Source organism: Trichosurus vulpecula, chromosome 6 (genome assembly GCF_011100635.1).
Source record: "Trichosurus vulpecula isolate mTriVul1 chromosome 6, mTriVul1.pri, whole genome shotgun sequence".
Taxonomy (NCBI): domain Eukaryota; kingdom Metazoa; phylum Chordata; class Mammalia; order Diprotodontia; family Phalangeridae; genus Trichosurus; species Trichosurus vulpecula.
Genome location: NC_050578.1, coordinates 194,181,784 through 194,202,245, shown reverse-complemented (window position 1 = coordinate 194,202,245; position 20,462 = coordinate 194,181,784). Strand labels below are relative to the sequence as shown.

General features: G+C 38.5%; 1 protein-coding gene across 1 annotated transcript in view; it reads left to right on the top strand.

The window, feature by feature from the left end:
- The window catches only part of CD38 (CD38 molecule), a 94,730-nt gene that overhangs the window by 60,759 nt on the left and 13,509 nt on the right, over positions 1-20,462 (top strand). Inside the window, exons 3-4 of the mRNA XM_036763632.1 lie at positions 583-718; positions 4,932-5,014. Of these exons, the coding sequence (XP_036619527.1) occupies positions 583-718; positions 4,932-5,014 (219 nt within the window). The remainder of the gene's footprint in view (positions 1-582; positions 719-4,931; positions 5,015-20,462) is intronic.

Below are 20,462 nucleotides of genomic sequence, written 5' to 3'. Positions count from 1 at the left end.
CCTACTATTGACTCTGGTCTTGGCAGCTCCCCTTAGGACCCTGAGGGCTTAATGCCCACATAAGCTTAGCACCTTGTAGTGCTAAGGGTTTGTGCCTGAGACTTTGCACCTAGTAAGGCTCAAAGACACAATAACTTTATCATTCTAAAACAGTAAAAAAGTTGCAACTTAATTGATATTAAAGGTACTAAGAAAATTTTTCCTTAAATTGAATCCAAATCTGCTTCTCTATAACTTCTACTCATTGGTTATGTTTCTGCCTTCTAGAGAAACAAGTCTTTCACAAAGCAACCCTTTATATATTTCAAGACCCAAATAACATACCCTTAAGTTATCTCTGAGTTCAGTATTTCCAACTGTTCATATGTTTCCTCTTAGGATGTAGGTGATCTGGTCCCTTCACTGTCCTAGTCACTCTTCCCTGGACACACTATAGTTTGTCAATATCTTTCCTAAGAGATCCAGACCTAATGAACCTAATAATCTAGATGGGATCTGGCCTGAACCCAGTAATTTACACGGGATTGGTTGGTGGGGAGGACAAGATAGATAGGGATAGACCAAATGCCTCTTCTTTCTCAGACTCTCCTTTGGAGCAAAACCAATGAGCTGGCTCATAAGTACACCAAAGTCCAAGGCAATTTACTTACCCTGGAGGACACGCTGCTGGGCTACATGGCTGATGGACTCACATGGTGTGGAAGCCCTTCGAGTTCAGGTGAGTGTTTTAATATTTTAATTAATTTAGGAATATTCAGAGGGAATGAGATCCAGGCTCTGATTTTGTATGAGATCAGTTTGTGAAAACTGATGTTATGGGCCCATCTCTAGCAGTTTTAATACTTTCTGTGCCTCTTTAAGGTTAACAAGGCACTTTCTTCAAAACAACCCTGTAGGTAAGTAGTATAAGTATTACTGTATTTCACTGCATAATCATTGCAGATTTTATGCCAAAATTTCTTGCAAAAAAGTGGGGTGCAACCATTATGTGAAGCTTACTTTTTAAAAATTTTGCCAGTGTTATTTTAAAACCATTTCTTTCTAAATAATTGTCTTTGGTGCAAGACTGGGATGCATGGAATACTCGTGAATATATGTTAAAATTGAATAGTCCAAATCAACGCATGAGAGGAGAGATTTAGGATAAAGTCTTGGGCTATGCTTACAAATGAGGATGATGACCCAGTAAAGGTTACTAAGAAGGGCTGACTACAGAGATAATAGAAATGGTCTTAATGTAAGACCTGTTTTTGATGCAGTTCATTACTCTTCTTTATTCCACTTCCTTTCCTAGATGTTCCTTTTAATAATCCCTTTAGTAATATGTGCCACAAGGATACTAAATAATGATTTAGCAGTCATGTTTGCCATTTCCTTCAGGACCTAGGGCTATAATTTATCAGGTGACTTGAATTCACTGAACCTAGCTAGGTACCCTGTTATCATCTCCTTTAAGGATAGTAATCTTTGGTTTTAAGTCTCAGCCGTTGTGGCAGATGAACTGTACAGTTTAGGGGGGATGATGCAGGTCTTACCCTATCATGTGACTTATTCATGGAAGTTTCACCTGCAGATCTGCTCCCCTTGTGCCTACCATTTTTCATTGGGTTGAGTGACAATACTGTTAGTACTGCCGCACTCTAAACAAACCATGCAAGTCCACTTTCAGAAATACACTAACAATGTATGTGTGCTGAGAATTCTAGGCTCCCAATGTGCAAGAGGTAAATGAATATCCATATGCCACTGGTGAATACATTGCTGCTCTGTTTACCTTTCCAGTGGCGTGATGAACAGAATCATAACATGCAACGATTATGCGAAGAAAGGTTATAAACCAATTTTTGGACTGGGAAAAAAGCCAGTGTAATAATTATGTGGTGAAATATGGTATTAACCCCAATTTGCAAATAAGGAAACAAGATTCAGAGAAGTAAAACAACTTTCTCTCAATGACGCACTCAATGTTGGGGCTGAATGGTACTGAATCCAGGGTTCTATCCACTGTAACAGAGTAGTTGATCTTAGGTCTTTAAGTGACATCTGTTGCATATGCTCAGCTACCTGTGCTCTTGCAAAAAAAAAAAATTCCAAGTTTTAATCATTCCCAGAAGGTAGCTAGGTAGTTACAGAAGTAGAATTAGCATCCAGGTCTCTTGGATTTTCGTGCTGCCTGTCTTATCTTTTATATTTTTTTCCCATGATTTTATTTTTGAGCAGGTTAATGGGAGAAATGATGGAGACTGGCTAAGCAACATGATATTGTCGATAGAGTCTTGGACTTGGAGTCAGGAATACCTGGGTTCAAATCCCACCTGGGACACTTATTAGCTGTGTGACTCTGGGCAATTTATTTAACCTCCCTGTGACTTAGCTTTCTCATCTATAAAATGAGAGGGTTGTCCTTGACAGGCCCCAAGATCCTTTCTAGCTGTAATGATTTTTACCCCTTTTATATAAAATCAAATATTGAGCTTTGATGTGTTTTTGTGCTGGAACTTCAGCTTTTAGTTTGTTAAACGAAAGGTTTTTTAAAAAACCAGTCCCTAATGCTGGAGATTTGGAACTGGAGCCTCCTCACCCAGCAAAGGGTGGGAAGTGAGGAGGAGGACATTCATTATACATGGAAGGGAAAATGCAGCAGTCAAAAAGGTGAGATTTTCTGTTAAAGGAGAAGTTTCAGGTGATTTTTTCCTTTTTCATAGTTTAAGGCTGACATCATGACCCCGTATACAGCTAATCTGAGATTTTCCCATTTATTTCTGCATTTTAATTATCCTGATGCCTCCTTCATTTTGCCGGGTGTCACAGCTAGCGCCATTCTTAATAAAACCTTACAAATTAGAAAATCCCTAAAGTTGGCGAAGACAATTTACAGCAACAGTAAGTCCAGCTAACAAAATTGGGGATTGGAAAACATTTCTAAACATTTTAATGATAAATATTTCATGGTTGATTAAAAGTTCATTGAATTGCAATTATCTGGTAACACTTTCAGTTTTTTTTTCTGGTGTTAGGGAAATAAAAACGAAATATTTTGATTGAATGGTAAAGTTATTTATTTCACTACTTGAGAAATGATTGCTTTTATTTTAAAGGATATGATCATCAATTACCATTTGTCAATTGATGTTAAAATAATTTAACTTTATTTTTCAAAGATAGGTATTTCCATCTTCCTGTCTCACTTAAGTACAAATTTGTTAGAATTTGTAAGAAGAAAGTACTCTATCTCTGTTGGCAGGTCACATCCCCACATTTCTTCACTTGAGGTTTCTACTCCAGCTTCTATCATAGAAGATTTTGAGGTATTCTTTTGAATAGGCTCCTAGGAGCGAGAGCTAGCAAATACATCAGACATTATCTTGTTCCTTCTCCTCATTTGACAGTGGAGGAAACTGAGGACCAAAGAGGAAGAATAACCTGCCCTAGGTCACGCAGGTAGCAAGAGGCAGAGCTGGGATATTCTGACTCCAAATATCTTTCCCCTCCACATTTAATGTCTCTGCCTAATGTGAAGATGTGATTAAAAAAAAGGAACAACAGTAATTCACAGTTCCATAGACTTTCAAGGTTTATAAAGTACATTTCTCATGATTACCCTGTTCAATAGGTAATGTGTTATTTTTGTTGTTTAGTTTTTTTTGTTTGTTTTTTTTGGCAGGGCAACTGGGGTTAAGTGACTTGCCCAAGGTCACACAGTCAAGTGTCTGAGGCCGGATTTGAACTCAGGTCCTCCTGACTCCAAGGCCGGTGCTCTACTCACTGCACCATCACCTAGCTGCCCCCGTTTAGTTTTTTTTCAATCACATCTGACTATTTGGGAACCTTTTTGGGGTTTTCTTGTCTAAGATACTAGAGTAGTTGGCCATTTCCTTCTCTAGTTCATCTTACAGGCAAACAGGGTTTAGCGACTTAGCCAGGATCACACAGTTAGTAAGGGTCTATGATCTAATCTGAACTCAGGTCTTCCTGACTCTAGGAAGGGCACTCTATCCGCTGTGCCCCCTAGCTACCTAATTAACTTCACTTTAAAGAGGAGGAAACTGAGACACAAAATGGTTAACCACTTGGACCCAGTTACATGGCTGAGTGTTGGCATGCAGATCTTGGCACAGATTTTCAGATGCCAAATCTAGCAATCTGTCCATTACCCCATGCTGATATATGTTAGGAAAGAGGTTCAATGACTAATGACAACAGCTGGATAATGTCAACATTAAGTTAGCTGGAGTAGCCCTGAAGAAATTCTAAAAGGGTCAAGGAAGCACAGCATTTCATTCCACAGTCAAAGATTAGGCTTAAAATGTAAAACCCTAGGAGAAGTAACTGAATTCAGTTCCAACTGAGGTATAGACAACTAATACCAGAGTTTTTCTGAGAACATGATCTAGTAGAATGAGGAGGAAAAAGAAAACATCTGGCAACTGGGAACCTAAAAATGGGAATTGGTATAGACTGGTGAACAAAGTGTACAGAAAGGAGAGTCTGTGAATGACAGAGACAATGTTCACCTACTTCAGAATTATGTCCCAGGACAGCCCTGGCAGGAGGTCACGACAGCCAGGCTTTGTTCTTTTGATTCACTTAGGGGCTGGTGTGGGTGAGTGATACCCCGTGGCTAGTCCTTCCATTTCAAGCTTCCTGAAAGGGCATGTTCATGTAAGTATTTCCCAAATGATGACTCAAATATTATCACTGTGTTCTTGTCTAGATCTTGGGTAATAAATTGAATGCTAGGCCAGGGTTCCAGGAAGCACTTAGCCAGATTGGGCCACCATTTGTCCATTTTCAATATTCCCTTCACATCCACTTAGCAGGAATGTGGTCTGAAGTTTTCTCTGTCATTACTGCATTGTGGCAGTATCATGAAACATGTTTTACAACCTCTCCTTTCATCTACCTTATTCTGCACAAAATGTCTTTTTCAGAAACGAACTATCAATCTTGCCCACACTGGCGTGAATGTGCCAACAACCCCGTCTCCATATATTGGAAAATGGCATCCAAAACTGTAAGTACTTTGAATCATTGCTACAGAGGGTAGTAAATAGAGCCTTGGACTTTAAAAGTTAGAAGATTTGGTTTCTGAGTCCTGGCTCAGATGCTTACAAATTGCCTTGGACAAATCCCTTCAGAGCCTCAGCCTCCCCATATGTAAAATGGGGCTAATCATATTTACCTAACCCATCTTGAAAAGCTACTGTGAAATACCTTTGCAAGCTGTAAAGTACTATATAATTGTGGCTGTGAGGATCATAGATTTAGAGCTGGAAATGACCTTAGAGACTGAGTCCAGTCCCTTCATTTTGAAGATGAATGAACTGAAGCTAAGGGAGGTTAAGTGATTTGCCCAAGGTCACACAGGTGGCATAGTCAGTGGCAGAGCTTAGATTTGAATCCTGGCCTTCTGGCTTCAAATCCAGCTTGCTATGGCTTTCTCCTTCAAATGGCCATTCACCAATGACATCTGTCAGTCATGTCAATGAATTATTATCATGTAATCTTCTAACTTGTCTTACTGTTCCACCCCAATCACCCATAACCATTTTTGGTCTATCTTTCCTAATCCAAAGATCACTCTCCTTGGAAGAATAAAGAAAAGCAAAATGGGAGTTCAGTGGTTAACAGTTCTGCCACTGTTATCCATTACAATAATCTCATCTACTTTTTGTTGGGGTCCTATTTTTTCTTTAATCCTTCTGTTACCCACAACACAGCAAAAGCCAACAAAACAAGCAAGTAAAAACCAAAACAATACAAAACAAGCAAACCATAAAAAACCAAGCCCAAATCATATTTTGTTGTCTTTAGCATTCATTTCCAGCCTCAGTTCATCTTGGGATTTTGAGTTCCTGGTAACTATTCTTAAGGGAAGTACAGTATACTATTCTTTCATGTTCACCCTCAGTTTCCTTACTTTGCTTCCATTTTTAAGCATATCTTTTTACCAAATGGGTTTTCCTATTATTTTATCAAATTCCATGAAGTATCCGTTTGGTGATTTGATTAGACAGCCTTAAAAATATAAATATTTTCATCTTTGGTATATTAGCATGGCCCAGCCATGAGCACTAAATGTTCTTTCAGATATTTAAATTGTTCTTTTTATCATTAAGAAGTACTTTGCACATGAATTTATGCAAGTCTTTTGTATGCTTTGGTAGATTGTTCTCTAGATACTTTATGCATTTTGTAGTTATTTAGAATGGAATTTTCCTTTCTATTATTGCTTCTTGGATTTTGCTATTATTATAAAAATGCAGTTGACTTTTGAGGGTTTATTTTGTGGTTTGAAACTTTACTGAAGCTATTAATCATCTAATTAGTATCTTTGCTGACTGATTTCCTAGGATTTTCCAAGTATGCCATCATATCATTAGCAAATAGAGACAGCTTTTTCTCTTCTATACCTATCTTTATGCCTTTAATTGTTTTCTCTTGTCTCATTACTGCTGATAGTATTTCCAGAACTATATGAAATAACAATGGGGAGAGTGCGCATCATTGTTTTACTCTCATATTTGTTGGGAAAGGTTCTAGTGTATTACCACCGCATATGATACTTGCTTTGGGTTTTAGATCAATTTTTATTCATTCATTTATTTATTTTTAGTTTTCACCATTCACTTCCACAAGATTTTGAGTTCCAAATTTTCTTCCCATCCCTCCCCTCCCATCACTCCAAGATGATATGCAGTTCTATACAGGCTCTACATATACATTCATATCAAACATATTTTTAGATTAGTCATATTGTAAAGAAGAATCAGAACCAATGGGAGGAACCATGAGAAAGAAGAAACAAAAAAAAGAGAGAGCAAATCATATGCTTCAATTAGATCAATTTTTTATATTAATAAAAATATTTCTCTATGCCTATAATTTGTTGGTTTTTTTTAAAAGAAAACATAAATGAGTGCTGTACTTTGTCAAAGGATTTTTCTGCATCCATTGAAATAATCATATGGCTTGGGATGTCTTAGTTTTTAATGTGATTGTGTTATTTTCCTAACATTGAACCATCCTTGCATGCCTATATAATCTAACAGTCAGAATGAGCAATTCTTGGATAAATTGCTCTAACCTATTTAACGGGGTTTGGTTTAAATTTTCTAAATTGACATTCATTAATGATACTGGTCTATAGCTTTCCTTCCATGTTTTATCCTTCCCTGGTTTCAATATTAGGATTACATTTGTCTCAAAGAAGGATTCTGGTAGGTGCTTTATTTCCACATTTTTGAGAATAATTTATATAGTATGGGTAATAATTAAAAGTATAATAGAATTCTCCTATGATTCCATAAGTACCAGGAGTTTTTTTTCCTTCAATAGTTCCTTTACAGCTATTTCTATTTTCTTTTCTGAGATTGGGCTATTTAAGATCTTTAACTAGTCTTTTGACATTTTGAATATTTAAGGCACTCTATTGCTTTTGTACTCTCAGTTTTGTTAGCATGTAATTGTGCAAAATAGGTTCTAATTTTTAAAGTTTCTTCTTGTTATGATTTTACCTTACTCATTGGCTATTTTATTTCTCCCTCTTGTTTTTCTTGCTGGGTTTTTTTTGGAGGGGGGAAGGCAGGGCAATTGGGGTTAAGTGACTTGCCCAAGATCACACTGCTAGTACATGTGTCAAGTGTCTGAGGCCAGATTTGAACTCAGGTCCTCCTGACTCCAGGGCTGATGCTCTACTTATTGTGCCACCTAGCTGCCCCTCCCTCTTATTTTTCAATCAAATCAGCTAAAGATTTATTAATTTTATTAGTTTTTTCGAAGTTCTAATTTTTAGTTGCATTTATTATTTCTATGGTTTTTTGGTTTCTAATTTATCTATTTCTCCACTAATTTTTAATATCTTCTATTTTGCATTTATTTTAGGCTTTTTTTTGGCTTTTTATTTTTTAAAATGCATATTCAGTTCACTAGTCCTCTCTTTTTTCTGTTTTGTTAGTGTATATTTGTAGGGATATGATTTTTCCTCTGAGCACTGCTTTAGTTGCAGCATGTTTGAAAATGAGGGGGTCAACACATTCCCTCTAGAGCCGCCTCAATTTCTTTAGTTAGCTCCCATTTCTCTTTGTCTTCACAATGTCAGCCGTAAGAGCTTTCCATCCCTCCTGTGTCAACGTCCCTAATAGACTATTAGGACATTACATCCTACCCATTCTTTCTTTTTGACACTGTTCTCACCAAATCTAGGGTGCATGTCAGACTGCATCCAGATTTCCTCTCCTCTCCAGCCCAAACTCTGTGATAGAGGGTCACATGCCCTTTAGTTTCACTTCATTTCTTCTAAAGGAAGTAGTTCTACTTATTGGTTAGAATCAGGTCTAGAATAACAGCTCCCCTCATGGCAGCCTCTACGTTTTGAAGGATAAAATTAACAAATTTAAGTTACAAATATACTGGTAGCTGGGAATGGTGATGGGCTTTTGTAATCCCAGTTACTGAGGGGGATGAGGCTGGTGGGTTTCTTGAGCTCTGGAGTTCTGAGCACGAGTGGGTTAAACCAATCGTGTGTTTGTACATAAGCTTGGCATTACTGTGGTGAGCCTCCAGAAGGCAGATCAGTAGTGAGATCAGCCCTTGAGGAGCACCTACACCTCTACCCTGGAAGAGATAGGGAGACCTTGGTCTTTAAAAAACAAACAAACAAACAAACAAACAAAAAAACAAAACCAAAACTAAAACCTAAAAAAGAACAATTATATTGGTGGTTTAACTTTTGGTAGTGAGATGTATGTCCAGTTAATTGAAATCTCCTATCACTGTCATATTCTTCTTTATAGGGCATTTTCTGAACTACTCATCTGATTCATCCTTCTGTTCAAGCAGTCTGGATAATACAACTTCTTTCTCCCTCTTCTCTTTCTGAAATACTATTTACTGTGTTTCTTCCCTTGAGTCAGAGGTTCTCAAACTTATTTGGCCTACCACCCCCTTTTCAAAAAAAAATAGTCAGAGTGCCCCACCCCCAGAAATCTACTTTCTTTAACTTTTGAAAAAATTTGCATCATTCCAAAAAATATAATTTTTTTTTGAAAAAAATGACACATCTTAAGTTTAACATTGTGTGGCATGGATTTACGAATCCAAGAATTAAAAACAGAGGCATCTCAAGGTGAAGGTAGAAAGAAAAATTTATTACGATCCTGCGGGAAAGGGCAACTCCAGGCACCTCTCAGTGTCAGAGCACGCTGGACACAGAGAATTGGGGTGTTTATATAGGTCCCTAACCGCAATTCCCCCTCCCAACCTCCTTCCTCTCAGCTTGCAGACCTAAGCTTTGAGGGTACAATCTGGACGTGATAAATCTACCCGGTGACAATGGCAAAGAACAAATAGTATGGTTATTTTTGACAAGCAGGTGATGGACATAACCTTTCCACCATTCTTATCCCATTCTCCAATCAATCTGAAGTGATAAATCTATCTAAATGACAATGACAATGAACAAATGTTTTGGTTATCTGTGATAGGCAGAAGCCAGTTGTTGGTTACCTCATCTTCACATCTGTGGCAAACTAGCCTTTCCCACCACCACCCTGGCTTCTACAACGGATGCCTCCCATCACCCTTACATCTGTGACAGATATCCCCAGAACCCTTACACCTTGTCTCCCTTCATTCTTACATCTAACTGGTCTTGCACGTCTACATTGCACCTGGCTTTTCGGCTTTTCATCCATTCTTCTGCTGAGCTGAGGGTCCCTTATCCTGGGGTCAGTGCACAGGGGTGAGCATCCTGTGTCCTGTCCTTACTCTCAGAGGATTTTATGGTTACTGACTTATTCACCTCAACCCTTCTTTCTTTCAGGCCTCTCGCTCTTAGGTAAATACACAGGATGTGAGCATCCTGTGTCCTATTCTCATCCTCGGGAGCCTTTCGGTCACTAGCTTGGCTTATGGAGGGGAAAACATCTAAGCAGAGAAATGGCTTTACAGAAAGAAAAATATCTAAGTAGAGAAATGGCACTCACTATCCTACTTATTTCTATTTATTTAATTTGTCCCCTTTTATGAGACGTCTTCATTCATTCCACACAATGTTAAATTTGTGGGTTTTTTCCTGCATCAAAATTTTGATAGCACAATATATCAGTAAGGCAAGATTCATGACCTGGAGGATGACCATGAACAGGCCTATATGTTTCAGAATTGCAAAATATGAAAAACTCCCTAGGTAGAAGGCAGAGGAAATATAACATTTATTTAGGCACCGAACAATCAGATCCCAGAACCAGTAATTCCAATTTGATATAGCAGTAATTGTATTGCAAAACTAGTAAGCCCATGTCAGTGTAGCAACAAGGAGATTAAAACACAGTATTACAGCAAAGAGCCAAGTCATCCTGTAACCTTCCCCCCTGCTAGGGCCTTCCCATAAACAATCACTCACGAATCCTAGCTGTTTGCTTGCCTGTGTCCTCTCCCCCCTCAGTCCTCTGGTCTGCAGCTCTGTGGTCTCCACTCTCCCCTCAGCACTCTCTTCTGCAGCTCTGTGGACTTGGAGTTCTTGTTGGGCTGAATTCTGAAGTCTAGTTTCTCTTCTGACTTCTGAATTCTCCGTTCTCAATAGCTACCTTCTGGGTGTATATGTTCTTTCTAGGGACCGAGGGCTTCATGCCCAATAGGCAAAAGAGTGTGGGAAAGATCTTTAATCACTGATTGGCATCACAAAGGTATGGGCCTGCCTCTCTTAACTGGCCCTACCTGAGGCCTCTTGAATGGGTGGGAAGGATCTTCACTCACATTATCACTACACAAAACATTGAGTATAGTATCATATTGTAAACAAGTGATTACACACATATATTCCGGCCAATGCATGCTGGACTTCCCAACAATGCTTGACATGCTCGCCAGCCAATACTTGCTTGTCAAGACCTATCAACAAACTTTACCATTGATCAGTTATAACTTATATTTTCTGTGTTTATTTGGAAAATAATGAAATCACTACAACTTTAACTCTTTTACATAGCAGATGAAAGACGTTCGAATGGTTTTCTAAATTCTCTTCTTTTCTTATGTGTCCATGGCCCCCTTATTTTAATTTAATGACCCCCAATTGCACCCAAGGCTACTATCACCCCCCTGGATCATTCCAGCACCCCCCAGGGCTTGTATCACCCATTTTGGGAACCTATGCCTTGAGTTCTACTCCTTCTTTATCTAGTCTGTTCCTTTTGAATAAGGTTTCTCTTTCTGGAGGTATATTTCAAGCCATGAGTACAAATTGCCTCCTTAAATTAGAAAATCTAATTTTCTCTATTTATCGCCCATTTCCTCCTTGTTTGATTGTGAGCTCCTTGAAGGCAGGGATTGTTTTTGCCTTTCTTTATGTCCCCAGCACCTAGCACAGTGCCTGGCATGTAGTAGGTACTTAATAAATGCTTGCTGATTTGACTTGCCCCAGACCTTGTATGTAGAAACCTGATGCCAGGGGCTTTATTGCTCATTCTCTTCTCTGATATTGACTCTTGGTACCCTCTTCTGCTATTCATTGAATGTTATACCTGCTGCTCTCTATTGGCATAAAAGAAAAAAAGTCAAACATTTTGAGTTGGAGGGGATTTTAGTACTATGACATCCCTGACAAGTGGTGACCCAGTCTCTGCTTCAAAGATCCCCAGTGAAGGGGAAGTCATCATTTCCCAAGGCAGCCTGTTGCATTTATGAATTGCTCTAATTGGAAGGAAGTCTTTCCTTTCTCCTCAAGCCTAAATTTGCCCTTTTACAACTTTCACTAATTGCTCCTGGTTTTGCCACCTGGTGCCAAACAGAAAAGGTCTAATACCTTTTGCATATGGCAACCTTTCAAATGTTTGAAGATAGCTAGCATATGAAACTTCCTTAGTTCATTCAACCCAGCCTTGTAAGACAAGAACTCCAGATCCTTCACTATCCCAGTTGCCTTCCTTTGGATTTGTTCCAGTTTATCAATAGCCCCCTTAGGTTGTAGTGTCTAGAACCGAACAAAGTATTTCATATTTGGTCTGATGAAAGCACACTACAGCGAGGCTCCTTGTTCCAGGAATCTTAATGCTTAAGATTGTACTAGCTTTAGGGGCCGACACATGACATATCTTCATCTCACTAAAAATCTTCAGATTCTTTTCAAACAAAATGTTATCTATCCTGTAGTTAGGAAGCTGACTTTTTCATCCCTATTAAATATCATCTTACTAGATTCAGCCCAACAGTATAGCCTTGTCTATGTCCTTTTGGATTCTGACTCTCTAATCCAGTGTGTTAGTTTTCCTCCCCAGTTTTGTGTCATCTGCTAATTTGATGGGCATATGATTTATGCCTTTATTAAAATTACTGACCAAATTATTAACAGCACAAGGCCAAGCAAAGAAGTCAGGGGCATTCCAGTGGAAAACCTGCCAAGTTAACACTGAACCTTAATGAGTATTCCCTGACCAGAACTACTCATACCATTCAAATTTTTATAATTAGTACATTGTTTAGTCAACTTCTCTCCATATTTTTCTTTAAAAAAATTAATTGAATTGAATAATTACATTAATTAAAATTAATTTTTTTTTTGCAATTTGCAAGCATTTATTTTCTGTCCTTTCTCCATCTTTTTCACAAGAATAATATGAGAATTTGTAACATGCTTTTTAAAAATATAGTTAAACTACAGCTTTCCATTAAATGGAATGGAGCTATTGCTGGTTCTGTGTAATCATCACATCCTTTTCTAAATGTTTACTCATTACGCCTTTTTTCAATGAGCCATTTTAGGATTTTCCTAAGAATTAAAATCAAACTTATTGCAGTGCCTATAGAAACAGGAAGATAATACCTTTGTTGGCATTCCTTTCCTTATCCTTTTTTAAGTTTAGAAGTTTCTTGATCAGAATACCAAGAATACATGTAAATATGTTTTTGCTCACCCTTAGGTATACTTTTTTTTGGATAAGGAGTCATCACTCCCATATTTTATTGCATTCACCAAAAATCTTCTCAGATACCATAATCTTAGACAGTTTTTAATTTCCCGTATTTGCCTTTCCCTTCTCCATTCTCATCCTTCTATTAAAAGTAGTGGTAAAGGGGGCAGCTAGGTGGCGCAGTGAGTAGAGCACCAGACCTGGAGTAAGGAGGACCTGAGTTCAAATTCGGCCTCAGACACTTGATACACTTGCTAGCTGTGTGACCTTAGGCAAGTCACTTAACCCCAACTGCCCTGCCTTCCCCCCTCAAAAAAAAGTAGTGGTAAAAACATTACCTGTGCCCCTAAATTCTTCGGGGTTTTTTGTCCATGACTACATAGTTCTTAACAAAGCTTTACAGGTTCCTTTTGGTGATATAATTTTTCCCAATGTATGCCACCAGAAATGGGTAGCAGTCACCAGCATTAACAAGTCTGGGGAAGCTTTTCTCACTTACCCGGAGATGACAACAAAATTCCTTGTTGTCTGTTGTGCTGAGAGTAGCTGCCGCCCGGAGTCCTCATCAAGGTGTCACTAACCACTTCTAATTACTTCTACTTCCTGTAATCAATTTCCAGAGGACCTTTTACCTGGTACATGCAAATCATATTTCTTGGAGCACAAGAGATTGCTTCCTCCTAAGAGAGTATAGTTCTCTCTCCATAGGAAGAGGGTCATAACTATTACTTAGCTCCAATTATTCAAGGGTCTTTCTTCTTTCCTTCCTTCTCTGCAGTACATTCTTCTACCCTTCAGCTTTCCGATACATGGTAGAATTTTCCCCTGTTCTTTATTCCCTATTATTTAATTTCCTCATGGAAGCAATTTTTCTACTCATTGTCCCTGATGACCTAGAGAGCTGAGATTTATTCCTTTGAGCCTGTCACTTTCTCCCAATCTGCATAATGTTTATACATAGTGTTGGCTGGGTAACAGCACAAACATGCCATATACTCCTTAGGTACCAGATTCCCTCTGAATTTGCTCAAAGCAAAATCCAATTCCATCACTTCATTTCGTTAGCTCTCCTGACTAACTTTTGTGACTAATTGTTAGGGTATCTATTTTCATGCCTGTCAATTGGGCTGGGTCTTCAGGTAGTAGGGGTTCTAGAGCAAAGCTTAATTTACCTAGAGTGGACTCCTTGCCTTTTCTGGAGATAGGACAAAACAATCTGCCTTTCATTGGCAGTTTGCACGTTCTTGCAATTCTCTGACACAGACAAGAATAATCTGCAATCCAATTTTCTCTTTAGATCTCCCTAACCTTGTTTCACATTTCTCCCAATCTCTAGATATCTCCCCATTCTTTCCTGGCCACTATGCTCTCTAACATTAAACACAAACAAACAAACAAATAAATAAGCAGGCAAGCAAACAAAAACCTCTTCCATCACAAATACTATGAATTGCTACCCTTGGTTCTAAACATAAGTTGAGTTGGAAGGCAACAGTCAAGCTGTCAGTAATGTTCTCTAAAAGGCCATGAGAGGCTCCATCTCAGCAGGATTTTTACCTGATCTAGAAAGAAGGACAAAAACCCATCTTTCTATAATCCAGATCCTCATTCAATGATGAGCCTCCTTGTGAAAACAAACCTCACAGTAGAAAAGGTTCTAGACTTAGAGTCAGGAGAGACTTGTGTTTAAATCCTTCCTCCAGCACCTGCTAGATATGTGACAATGGGCATGTCACTTAGTCCTTTTTCTGAGTCTTAATTTCCTCATTAGTAAAATCTTAGTGTCTAACTCACAGGATTGTTAGGACCAAATGAGATATGAAGGTAAAATACTGTACAAATGTCAGATAATAATGATAATAGCAACAACAAATTCAATTTATTTATTAAGCTCCATATTTTGGGCAGAGCTGTCTTTCATTAAAGTCTTCCTCTGACGCATTATCATGGTGTGATGGTGACCATGGGTTCTTTTTTTTTAGCTTCTATTTAGCATTTTATTTTTGCCCAATTACATGTAAAAACAATTTTTAACATTTGTTGTTAAAACTTTGAGCTCCAAATTCTCTTCCTTCCTCCCTCCCCACCTCCCCACATTGAGAAGCCAAGCAATTTTATATAGGTTATATATGTGTAGTCAAAGAAAACATAGACAAGAAAAAAAACTCAAAAGAAATAAAGAAATTTTTAAAAGGTACACTTCAATATGTATTCAGACACCAATGGTTCTTTCTCTGGGGATGATAACATTTTTCATCATAAGTCCTTTTTTGTGAGATAATTTACCCCATTCTACCTCTCCTTTTCTCTTTCTCCCAGTACATTCCTCTCTCACCTCTAAATTTTATTTTTCAGATATCATCCCTTCATATTCAACTTACACCTGTGCCCTCTGTCTATATATACTCTTTCTAACTACCCTAATAATAATTGAAGTCTGATGAGTTACAAATATCATTATGTAGGAATGTACACAGTTTAACCTTATTAAATCTCTTATGATTTCCCTTTTCTGTTTACCTTTTTATGCTTTTCTTCAGTCTTGTATTTGAAGGTCAAATTTTCTCTTCAGCTTTGGTCTTTTCATCGAGAATACTTGAAAAGTCCTCTCTCTCATTGAATGTCAATTTTTTCCCCTGAAGAATTATACTCAGTTTTGCTGGGTAGGTAATTTTTGGTTGTAATCCTAGCTCTTTTGCCCTCTAGAATATCATATTCTAGGCCCTCTGATCCATTAATGTAGAAGCCCATAAATCTTATGTTATCCTGATTGTGGCTCCAGGATATTTGAATTCTTTCTGGTTGCTTGCAATATTTTTTCCTTGACCTAGGAACTCTGGAATTTGGCTATAATATTCCTGGGAGTTTTTATTTTGGAATCTCCTTTAGGGAATGATTGCTGGATTCTTTCAATTTCTATTTTACCTTCAGGTTCTAGAATATCAGGGCAGTTTTCTTTGATAATTTCTTGAAAGATAATGTCTAGGCTCTTTTTTTTTATTAAGCATGACTTTTAGGTGGCCCAATAATTTTTAAATTATCTCTCCTGGATCTATTTCCAGGTCAGTTGTTTTTCCAATGAGATATTTCATGTTGTCTTCCTTTTTTTCATTCTTTTGGCTCTGTTTTATCATTTCTTGATTTCTCATAAAGTCATTAGCTTCCACTTGCTCCATTCTAATTCTCAAGAAATTATTTTCTTCATTGAGTTTTTGAACTCCCTTTTCCATTTGATCAATTCTGCTTTTTAAGGCATTCTTCTCCTCATTGGCTTTTTGGGCCTCTTTTACCATTTGGCCAAGTCTGCTTTTTAAGGTATTATTTTCTTCAGTATTTTTTTGTGTCCCCTTTACCAAGCAGTTGACTCATTTTTCATTATTTTCTTGTATCACTCTCATTTCCCTTTCCAATTTTTCCTCTAACTCTCTTACTTGATTTTCAAAATCCCTTTTGAGCTCTTCCATGGCCTGAGATCAATTCATATTTTTCTTGGAGGCTTTGGATGTAGGAATTTTGACTTTATTGTCTTCTGAGTGTGGTGTTTTGATCTCCTTTGTCACCACAGGAACTTTCAATAGTCAGAGGTTTTTTTTTCTGTTGTTTGGTCATTTTCCCAGCTTATTAGTTGACTTTTAATTCTTTGTTAAAGTAGGGCTTTGCTTCCAGGGTAGAGGGTGCACTGTCCTAAATTTCCAAGTGTTTTTGTACAGTTGTTTTCAGAGATACTTCTAGGGACCTGTAAATTTTCAGTTCTTCCAAGGTGGTATGATCTAGGGAGAGGTGTTCACTATTCTTCTGGCCTGTGCTCTGGTCTGTGAGAAACCACAAGCACTCTTATCTGCCTCAGAAATGTAAGAGGGGGTCCCCCCTCCACTCTGGCTGCAAGCTCTGCTACTGCCACCCAGGACCCGGACCTAAGCATGGGCAAAGCAACAGAGTTCTGCCTCAGTGTTAACAAAAGACCCCTGTAATCTCCTTCTGACCAGTTGTTCAACGCCCTTACCATCTGTGGGCTGAGAGCTCATGAAGCAGCCACTGTCAGTACTGCTTCAATTACTCCCAAGGCCTGCTCCTGGTTTGCTAGGGTCCCTTCTGTGCTGGCATGGTCTGCGTTTGACTGTGCTCCTCTCTCAAAATGACACAACTGACCTTTCTTGTCAACCTTCCAAGCTGTATTGGGGTGGAAATTTGTTTCATTCCTTCTTTTTGTGGGTTCTGCTGCTCTAGAATTTGTTTAGAGTCATTTTCAACGCTATTTGGAGGGGTTTGGGGGAAAGTTCAGGTGATTCCCTGCCTTTACTCTGCCATCTTGGCTTTGCCTTGCCACCATGGGTTCTTAAAGGCTCTGCCAGCAGAACATGAACTCTGGCAAGTCCAGGCAAGCTGAAAAGGCTTTGAGGACAGGCCTGGGGTGGATTGTATATCTGTCATCCAAGAATGAACTTACTTCTGCTTAGGCAGGCCCATCACAGGGTTGGCCTCAGGGAGATGAAATTTTTGGCCACAGCAATCTTCAAAAACTATTTTAATAAGGCATCATTCATAAGTTTTGTGATCTGCTGTCGTTGAGGAAATGAGCACACTAATGAAATCAGACATCTTTGATGAAGTATACAGAGCATTCTGCTAAGTGATGCGGTCAGGGAAGGGAAAGAGTTGCCTTCAGTGAGCCTATAGTTTAATGGGTGGATTTCACATTCAGGAGTAACTATAGTACAAAATAGAACACGATAAATGCATGAGAATTAGGAGATGTTAGAGGAGAGTAAGGTCTGTTAGGAAAAAATGATTAAAAACTGAAGGGCGGCATTTAAGTCAGCTGTAGGGTAAATATCTTCCTTTGCACAGATATTAACATATCCTGGCAAAGTATCATAGAATAAAGGGTATTAGACCTTGGAGTAAGAAGACCAAAGTTTAAAGCTATGCTACTTGTTCACCATATGACTCTGTGTGCCTCAGTTTTCTTATCTATAAAATAGAAATAAAGCTTGTACTATCTTTAACTCAGGGATATCATGAGCTGTGAAAATGTAAGTGATAGTGCCCAAACCAGTGGCTCTTTTTTTATTTGTAATTATTGAACCTGATTAGATTCATAAAATGTAAGAGCTGAAAGGAAACTGCGAGGTCATGTAATCCAACCCTTCATTTCACTGAGGAGGGACCTGAATCCCAGAGAGGTTAAGCAACTTCTTTTGAGTCACACAGCTGTTTGGAGCCAAGTTATTTCTTCTGATTCTCAGTCTAAAGCTTTATCGTATATCACAAATTCTGAGATTCTGCCCATTCTCCATTGGGAAAGCCAAAGACTGATTTAAAATCAAATAAAATATTTCTGCAGTTGAGTATGGAGGTGTAGGGAGAGATGACAGTGATGAAGGGAGGGAAAGGTCGGTTTCACCTGGAGCAAACCTTTGTTGAGTTGTTTCAGTCATGCCTGGCTCTTCGTGACCCCATTTGGGGTTTTCTTGGCAAAGATACTGGAGTGGTTTTTGCCGTTTCCTTCTCCAGTTCATTTTAGAGATGGAGAAACTGAGGCAAACAGAGTTTAAGTGACTTACCCAGAGTTACACAGCTGGTAAGCATCTGAGGTCAGATTTGAACTCAGGAAAATGAGTTTTCTTGACTCCAGGCACAGTGTTCTATCCATTGCACCACCTAGCTGCCCCATTCTGGAGCTTAAATGGTGTTAAACATCAAGTTTAAATTCAGATAATACAAGCTGACTTGTTACAGGCAGGAGTAACCCTGTAGTGGTGAGCAATGCTAATCTCAATTTAAAATGCCCTGGGCTCTCCTGAACTTCTGTAGGTCTGGGGATTTCCCATATCATTTTGCAATGACTAGCCACATCCAGGATAGTAGAACCCAAGTGAGAAAAAGGTGATGAAGTGAAGAGAAAAGTCTGATAGGATTTCGATTTAAAAGAGACAGACATCTTCTGGTCCAACTTCCTCATTTTAGACATGTAGATCCTGAGGTCGTGAGAAGGAATGTTACTTGTTCAAGGTCATATAACTGGTAAGCGTAAGAACTGGCGTTCCAGTTCTGGTTTCAAATTCAATCTTCTTTCTACTGCTTCCCATTCCGTCTGTGTCTCAGTTTTTGATCTTTCATCTATCAGTTTCACTTCTTTCTAACTTCTGTTTGCCTTGTTTCTTCTCATCTGTATATCATCTGTTTTACTACCTTCTTATCATAGGTGGTACAGTGCACAGTGAGACAGCCCTGGAATCAGGAGTACTTGAGTTCAAATGTGACCCCAGACACTTACTAGCTGTATGATCCTGGGCAAGTCACTTAATCCTATTTGCCTTCTTCATCTGTAAAATGGGTTGGAGAAGGAAATGGCAAACCAGTCCATTATGTTTTCCAAGAAAACCCCAAATATGGTCATGAAGAGTCCCATGTTACCAAAAAATGACTGAAACAACAACCACAACCATAGCACAGAACATGGGCATAGCCCAAAGGGAATTACAAGGAAGCAAAAAACTGTAGACTAAAGTCAGACTCTTCATTTTATCGATTCAAATTAATATTCTCACTTGCTTTTAGGAAAGCTAACTAAATTTTAGCAGGTCCTTGTCAAGTCATTAAATAGCTTTTTTGATCCTCATAAAAATCTTGACAGAGAGAGAGGGAGGGATGGATGGAAGGAAGGAAGGAAAGAGGGAGGGAGACAGAAAGAGAGAATGAGAGAGAGAGCTCATTATTATCTCAATTTTACAGATGAGGAAACTAAGTTCATTGATGTTAAGTGTTAGGTCATATAGCTGATAAATAGAAAATTTAGGCCTCTCTCTCTCTCTTTCTCTCTTTCTGTCATACATATTTTTTGGGGGGAGGGGAGCCAATCAGGGTTAAGTGACTTGCCCAGGGTCACACAGCTAGTAAGTATCTGAGGCCAGATATGATCTCAGGTCCTCCTGACTCCAGCGCTAGTAGTCTATCTACTGCACTATCTAGCTTCCTCTCAGGGCTATATTTTTTTAAAAATTATTTTTGCATTAACCTTCTTATTACTGCTGTTTTATGGCTTAAAAATGCTGTCTTCCCACCAAAGTAAACTAGAAGTTGTTGAGAGCTTGTAAATTTATTTGGATTTCTCATCTATTTCTATCCCAGGAATCTATAATAAAAAATTGTGACTAGGGAGTTGGTTTAGAAGTAGAGTGTGAGGCGGGCAGATCATCCCTTGGGGATGGCCTATCTTCCTACCCCAAACTGCCTCAAATGTTAATTCTTGGAGAACCAGGAAATGCACATCCTATGTCTTCTGACTCTCTATCTCTCTGTCTCTTTATCTTGGTCTCTCTCTCTCATTCTTTCCTCTTTATTTCTCTCTCTCCCTTCTCTTTCCTTCTCTCTTTCTTCCCCTCCCTCTTTTTACACTGTACTATGTTGCCTTTAAATTCTGCTTTTCAACACTTCACCAGAATCCAGAAAGATTGGGAATATTGCTCTTCAACCAAATTAGAGTGGAAAAATACATTTGCTAATGAGTTCACACATTCATTTGCTAAAATAATCACTATTTTCTTTCCA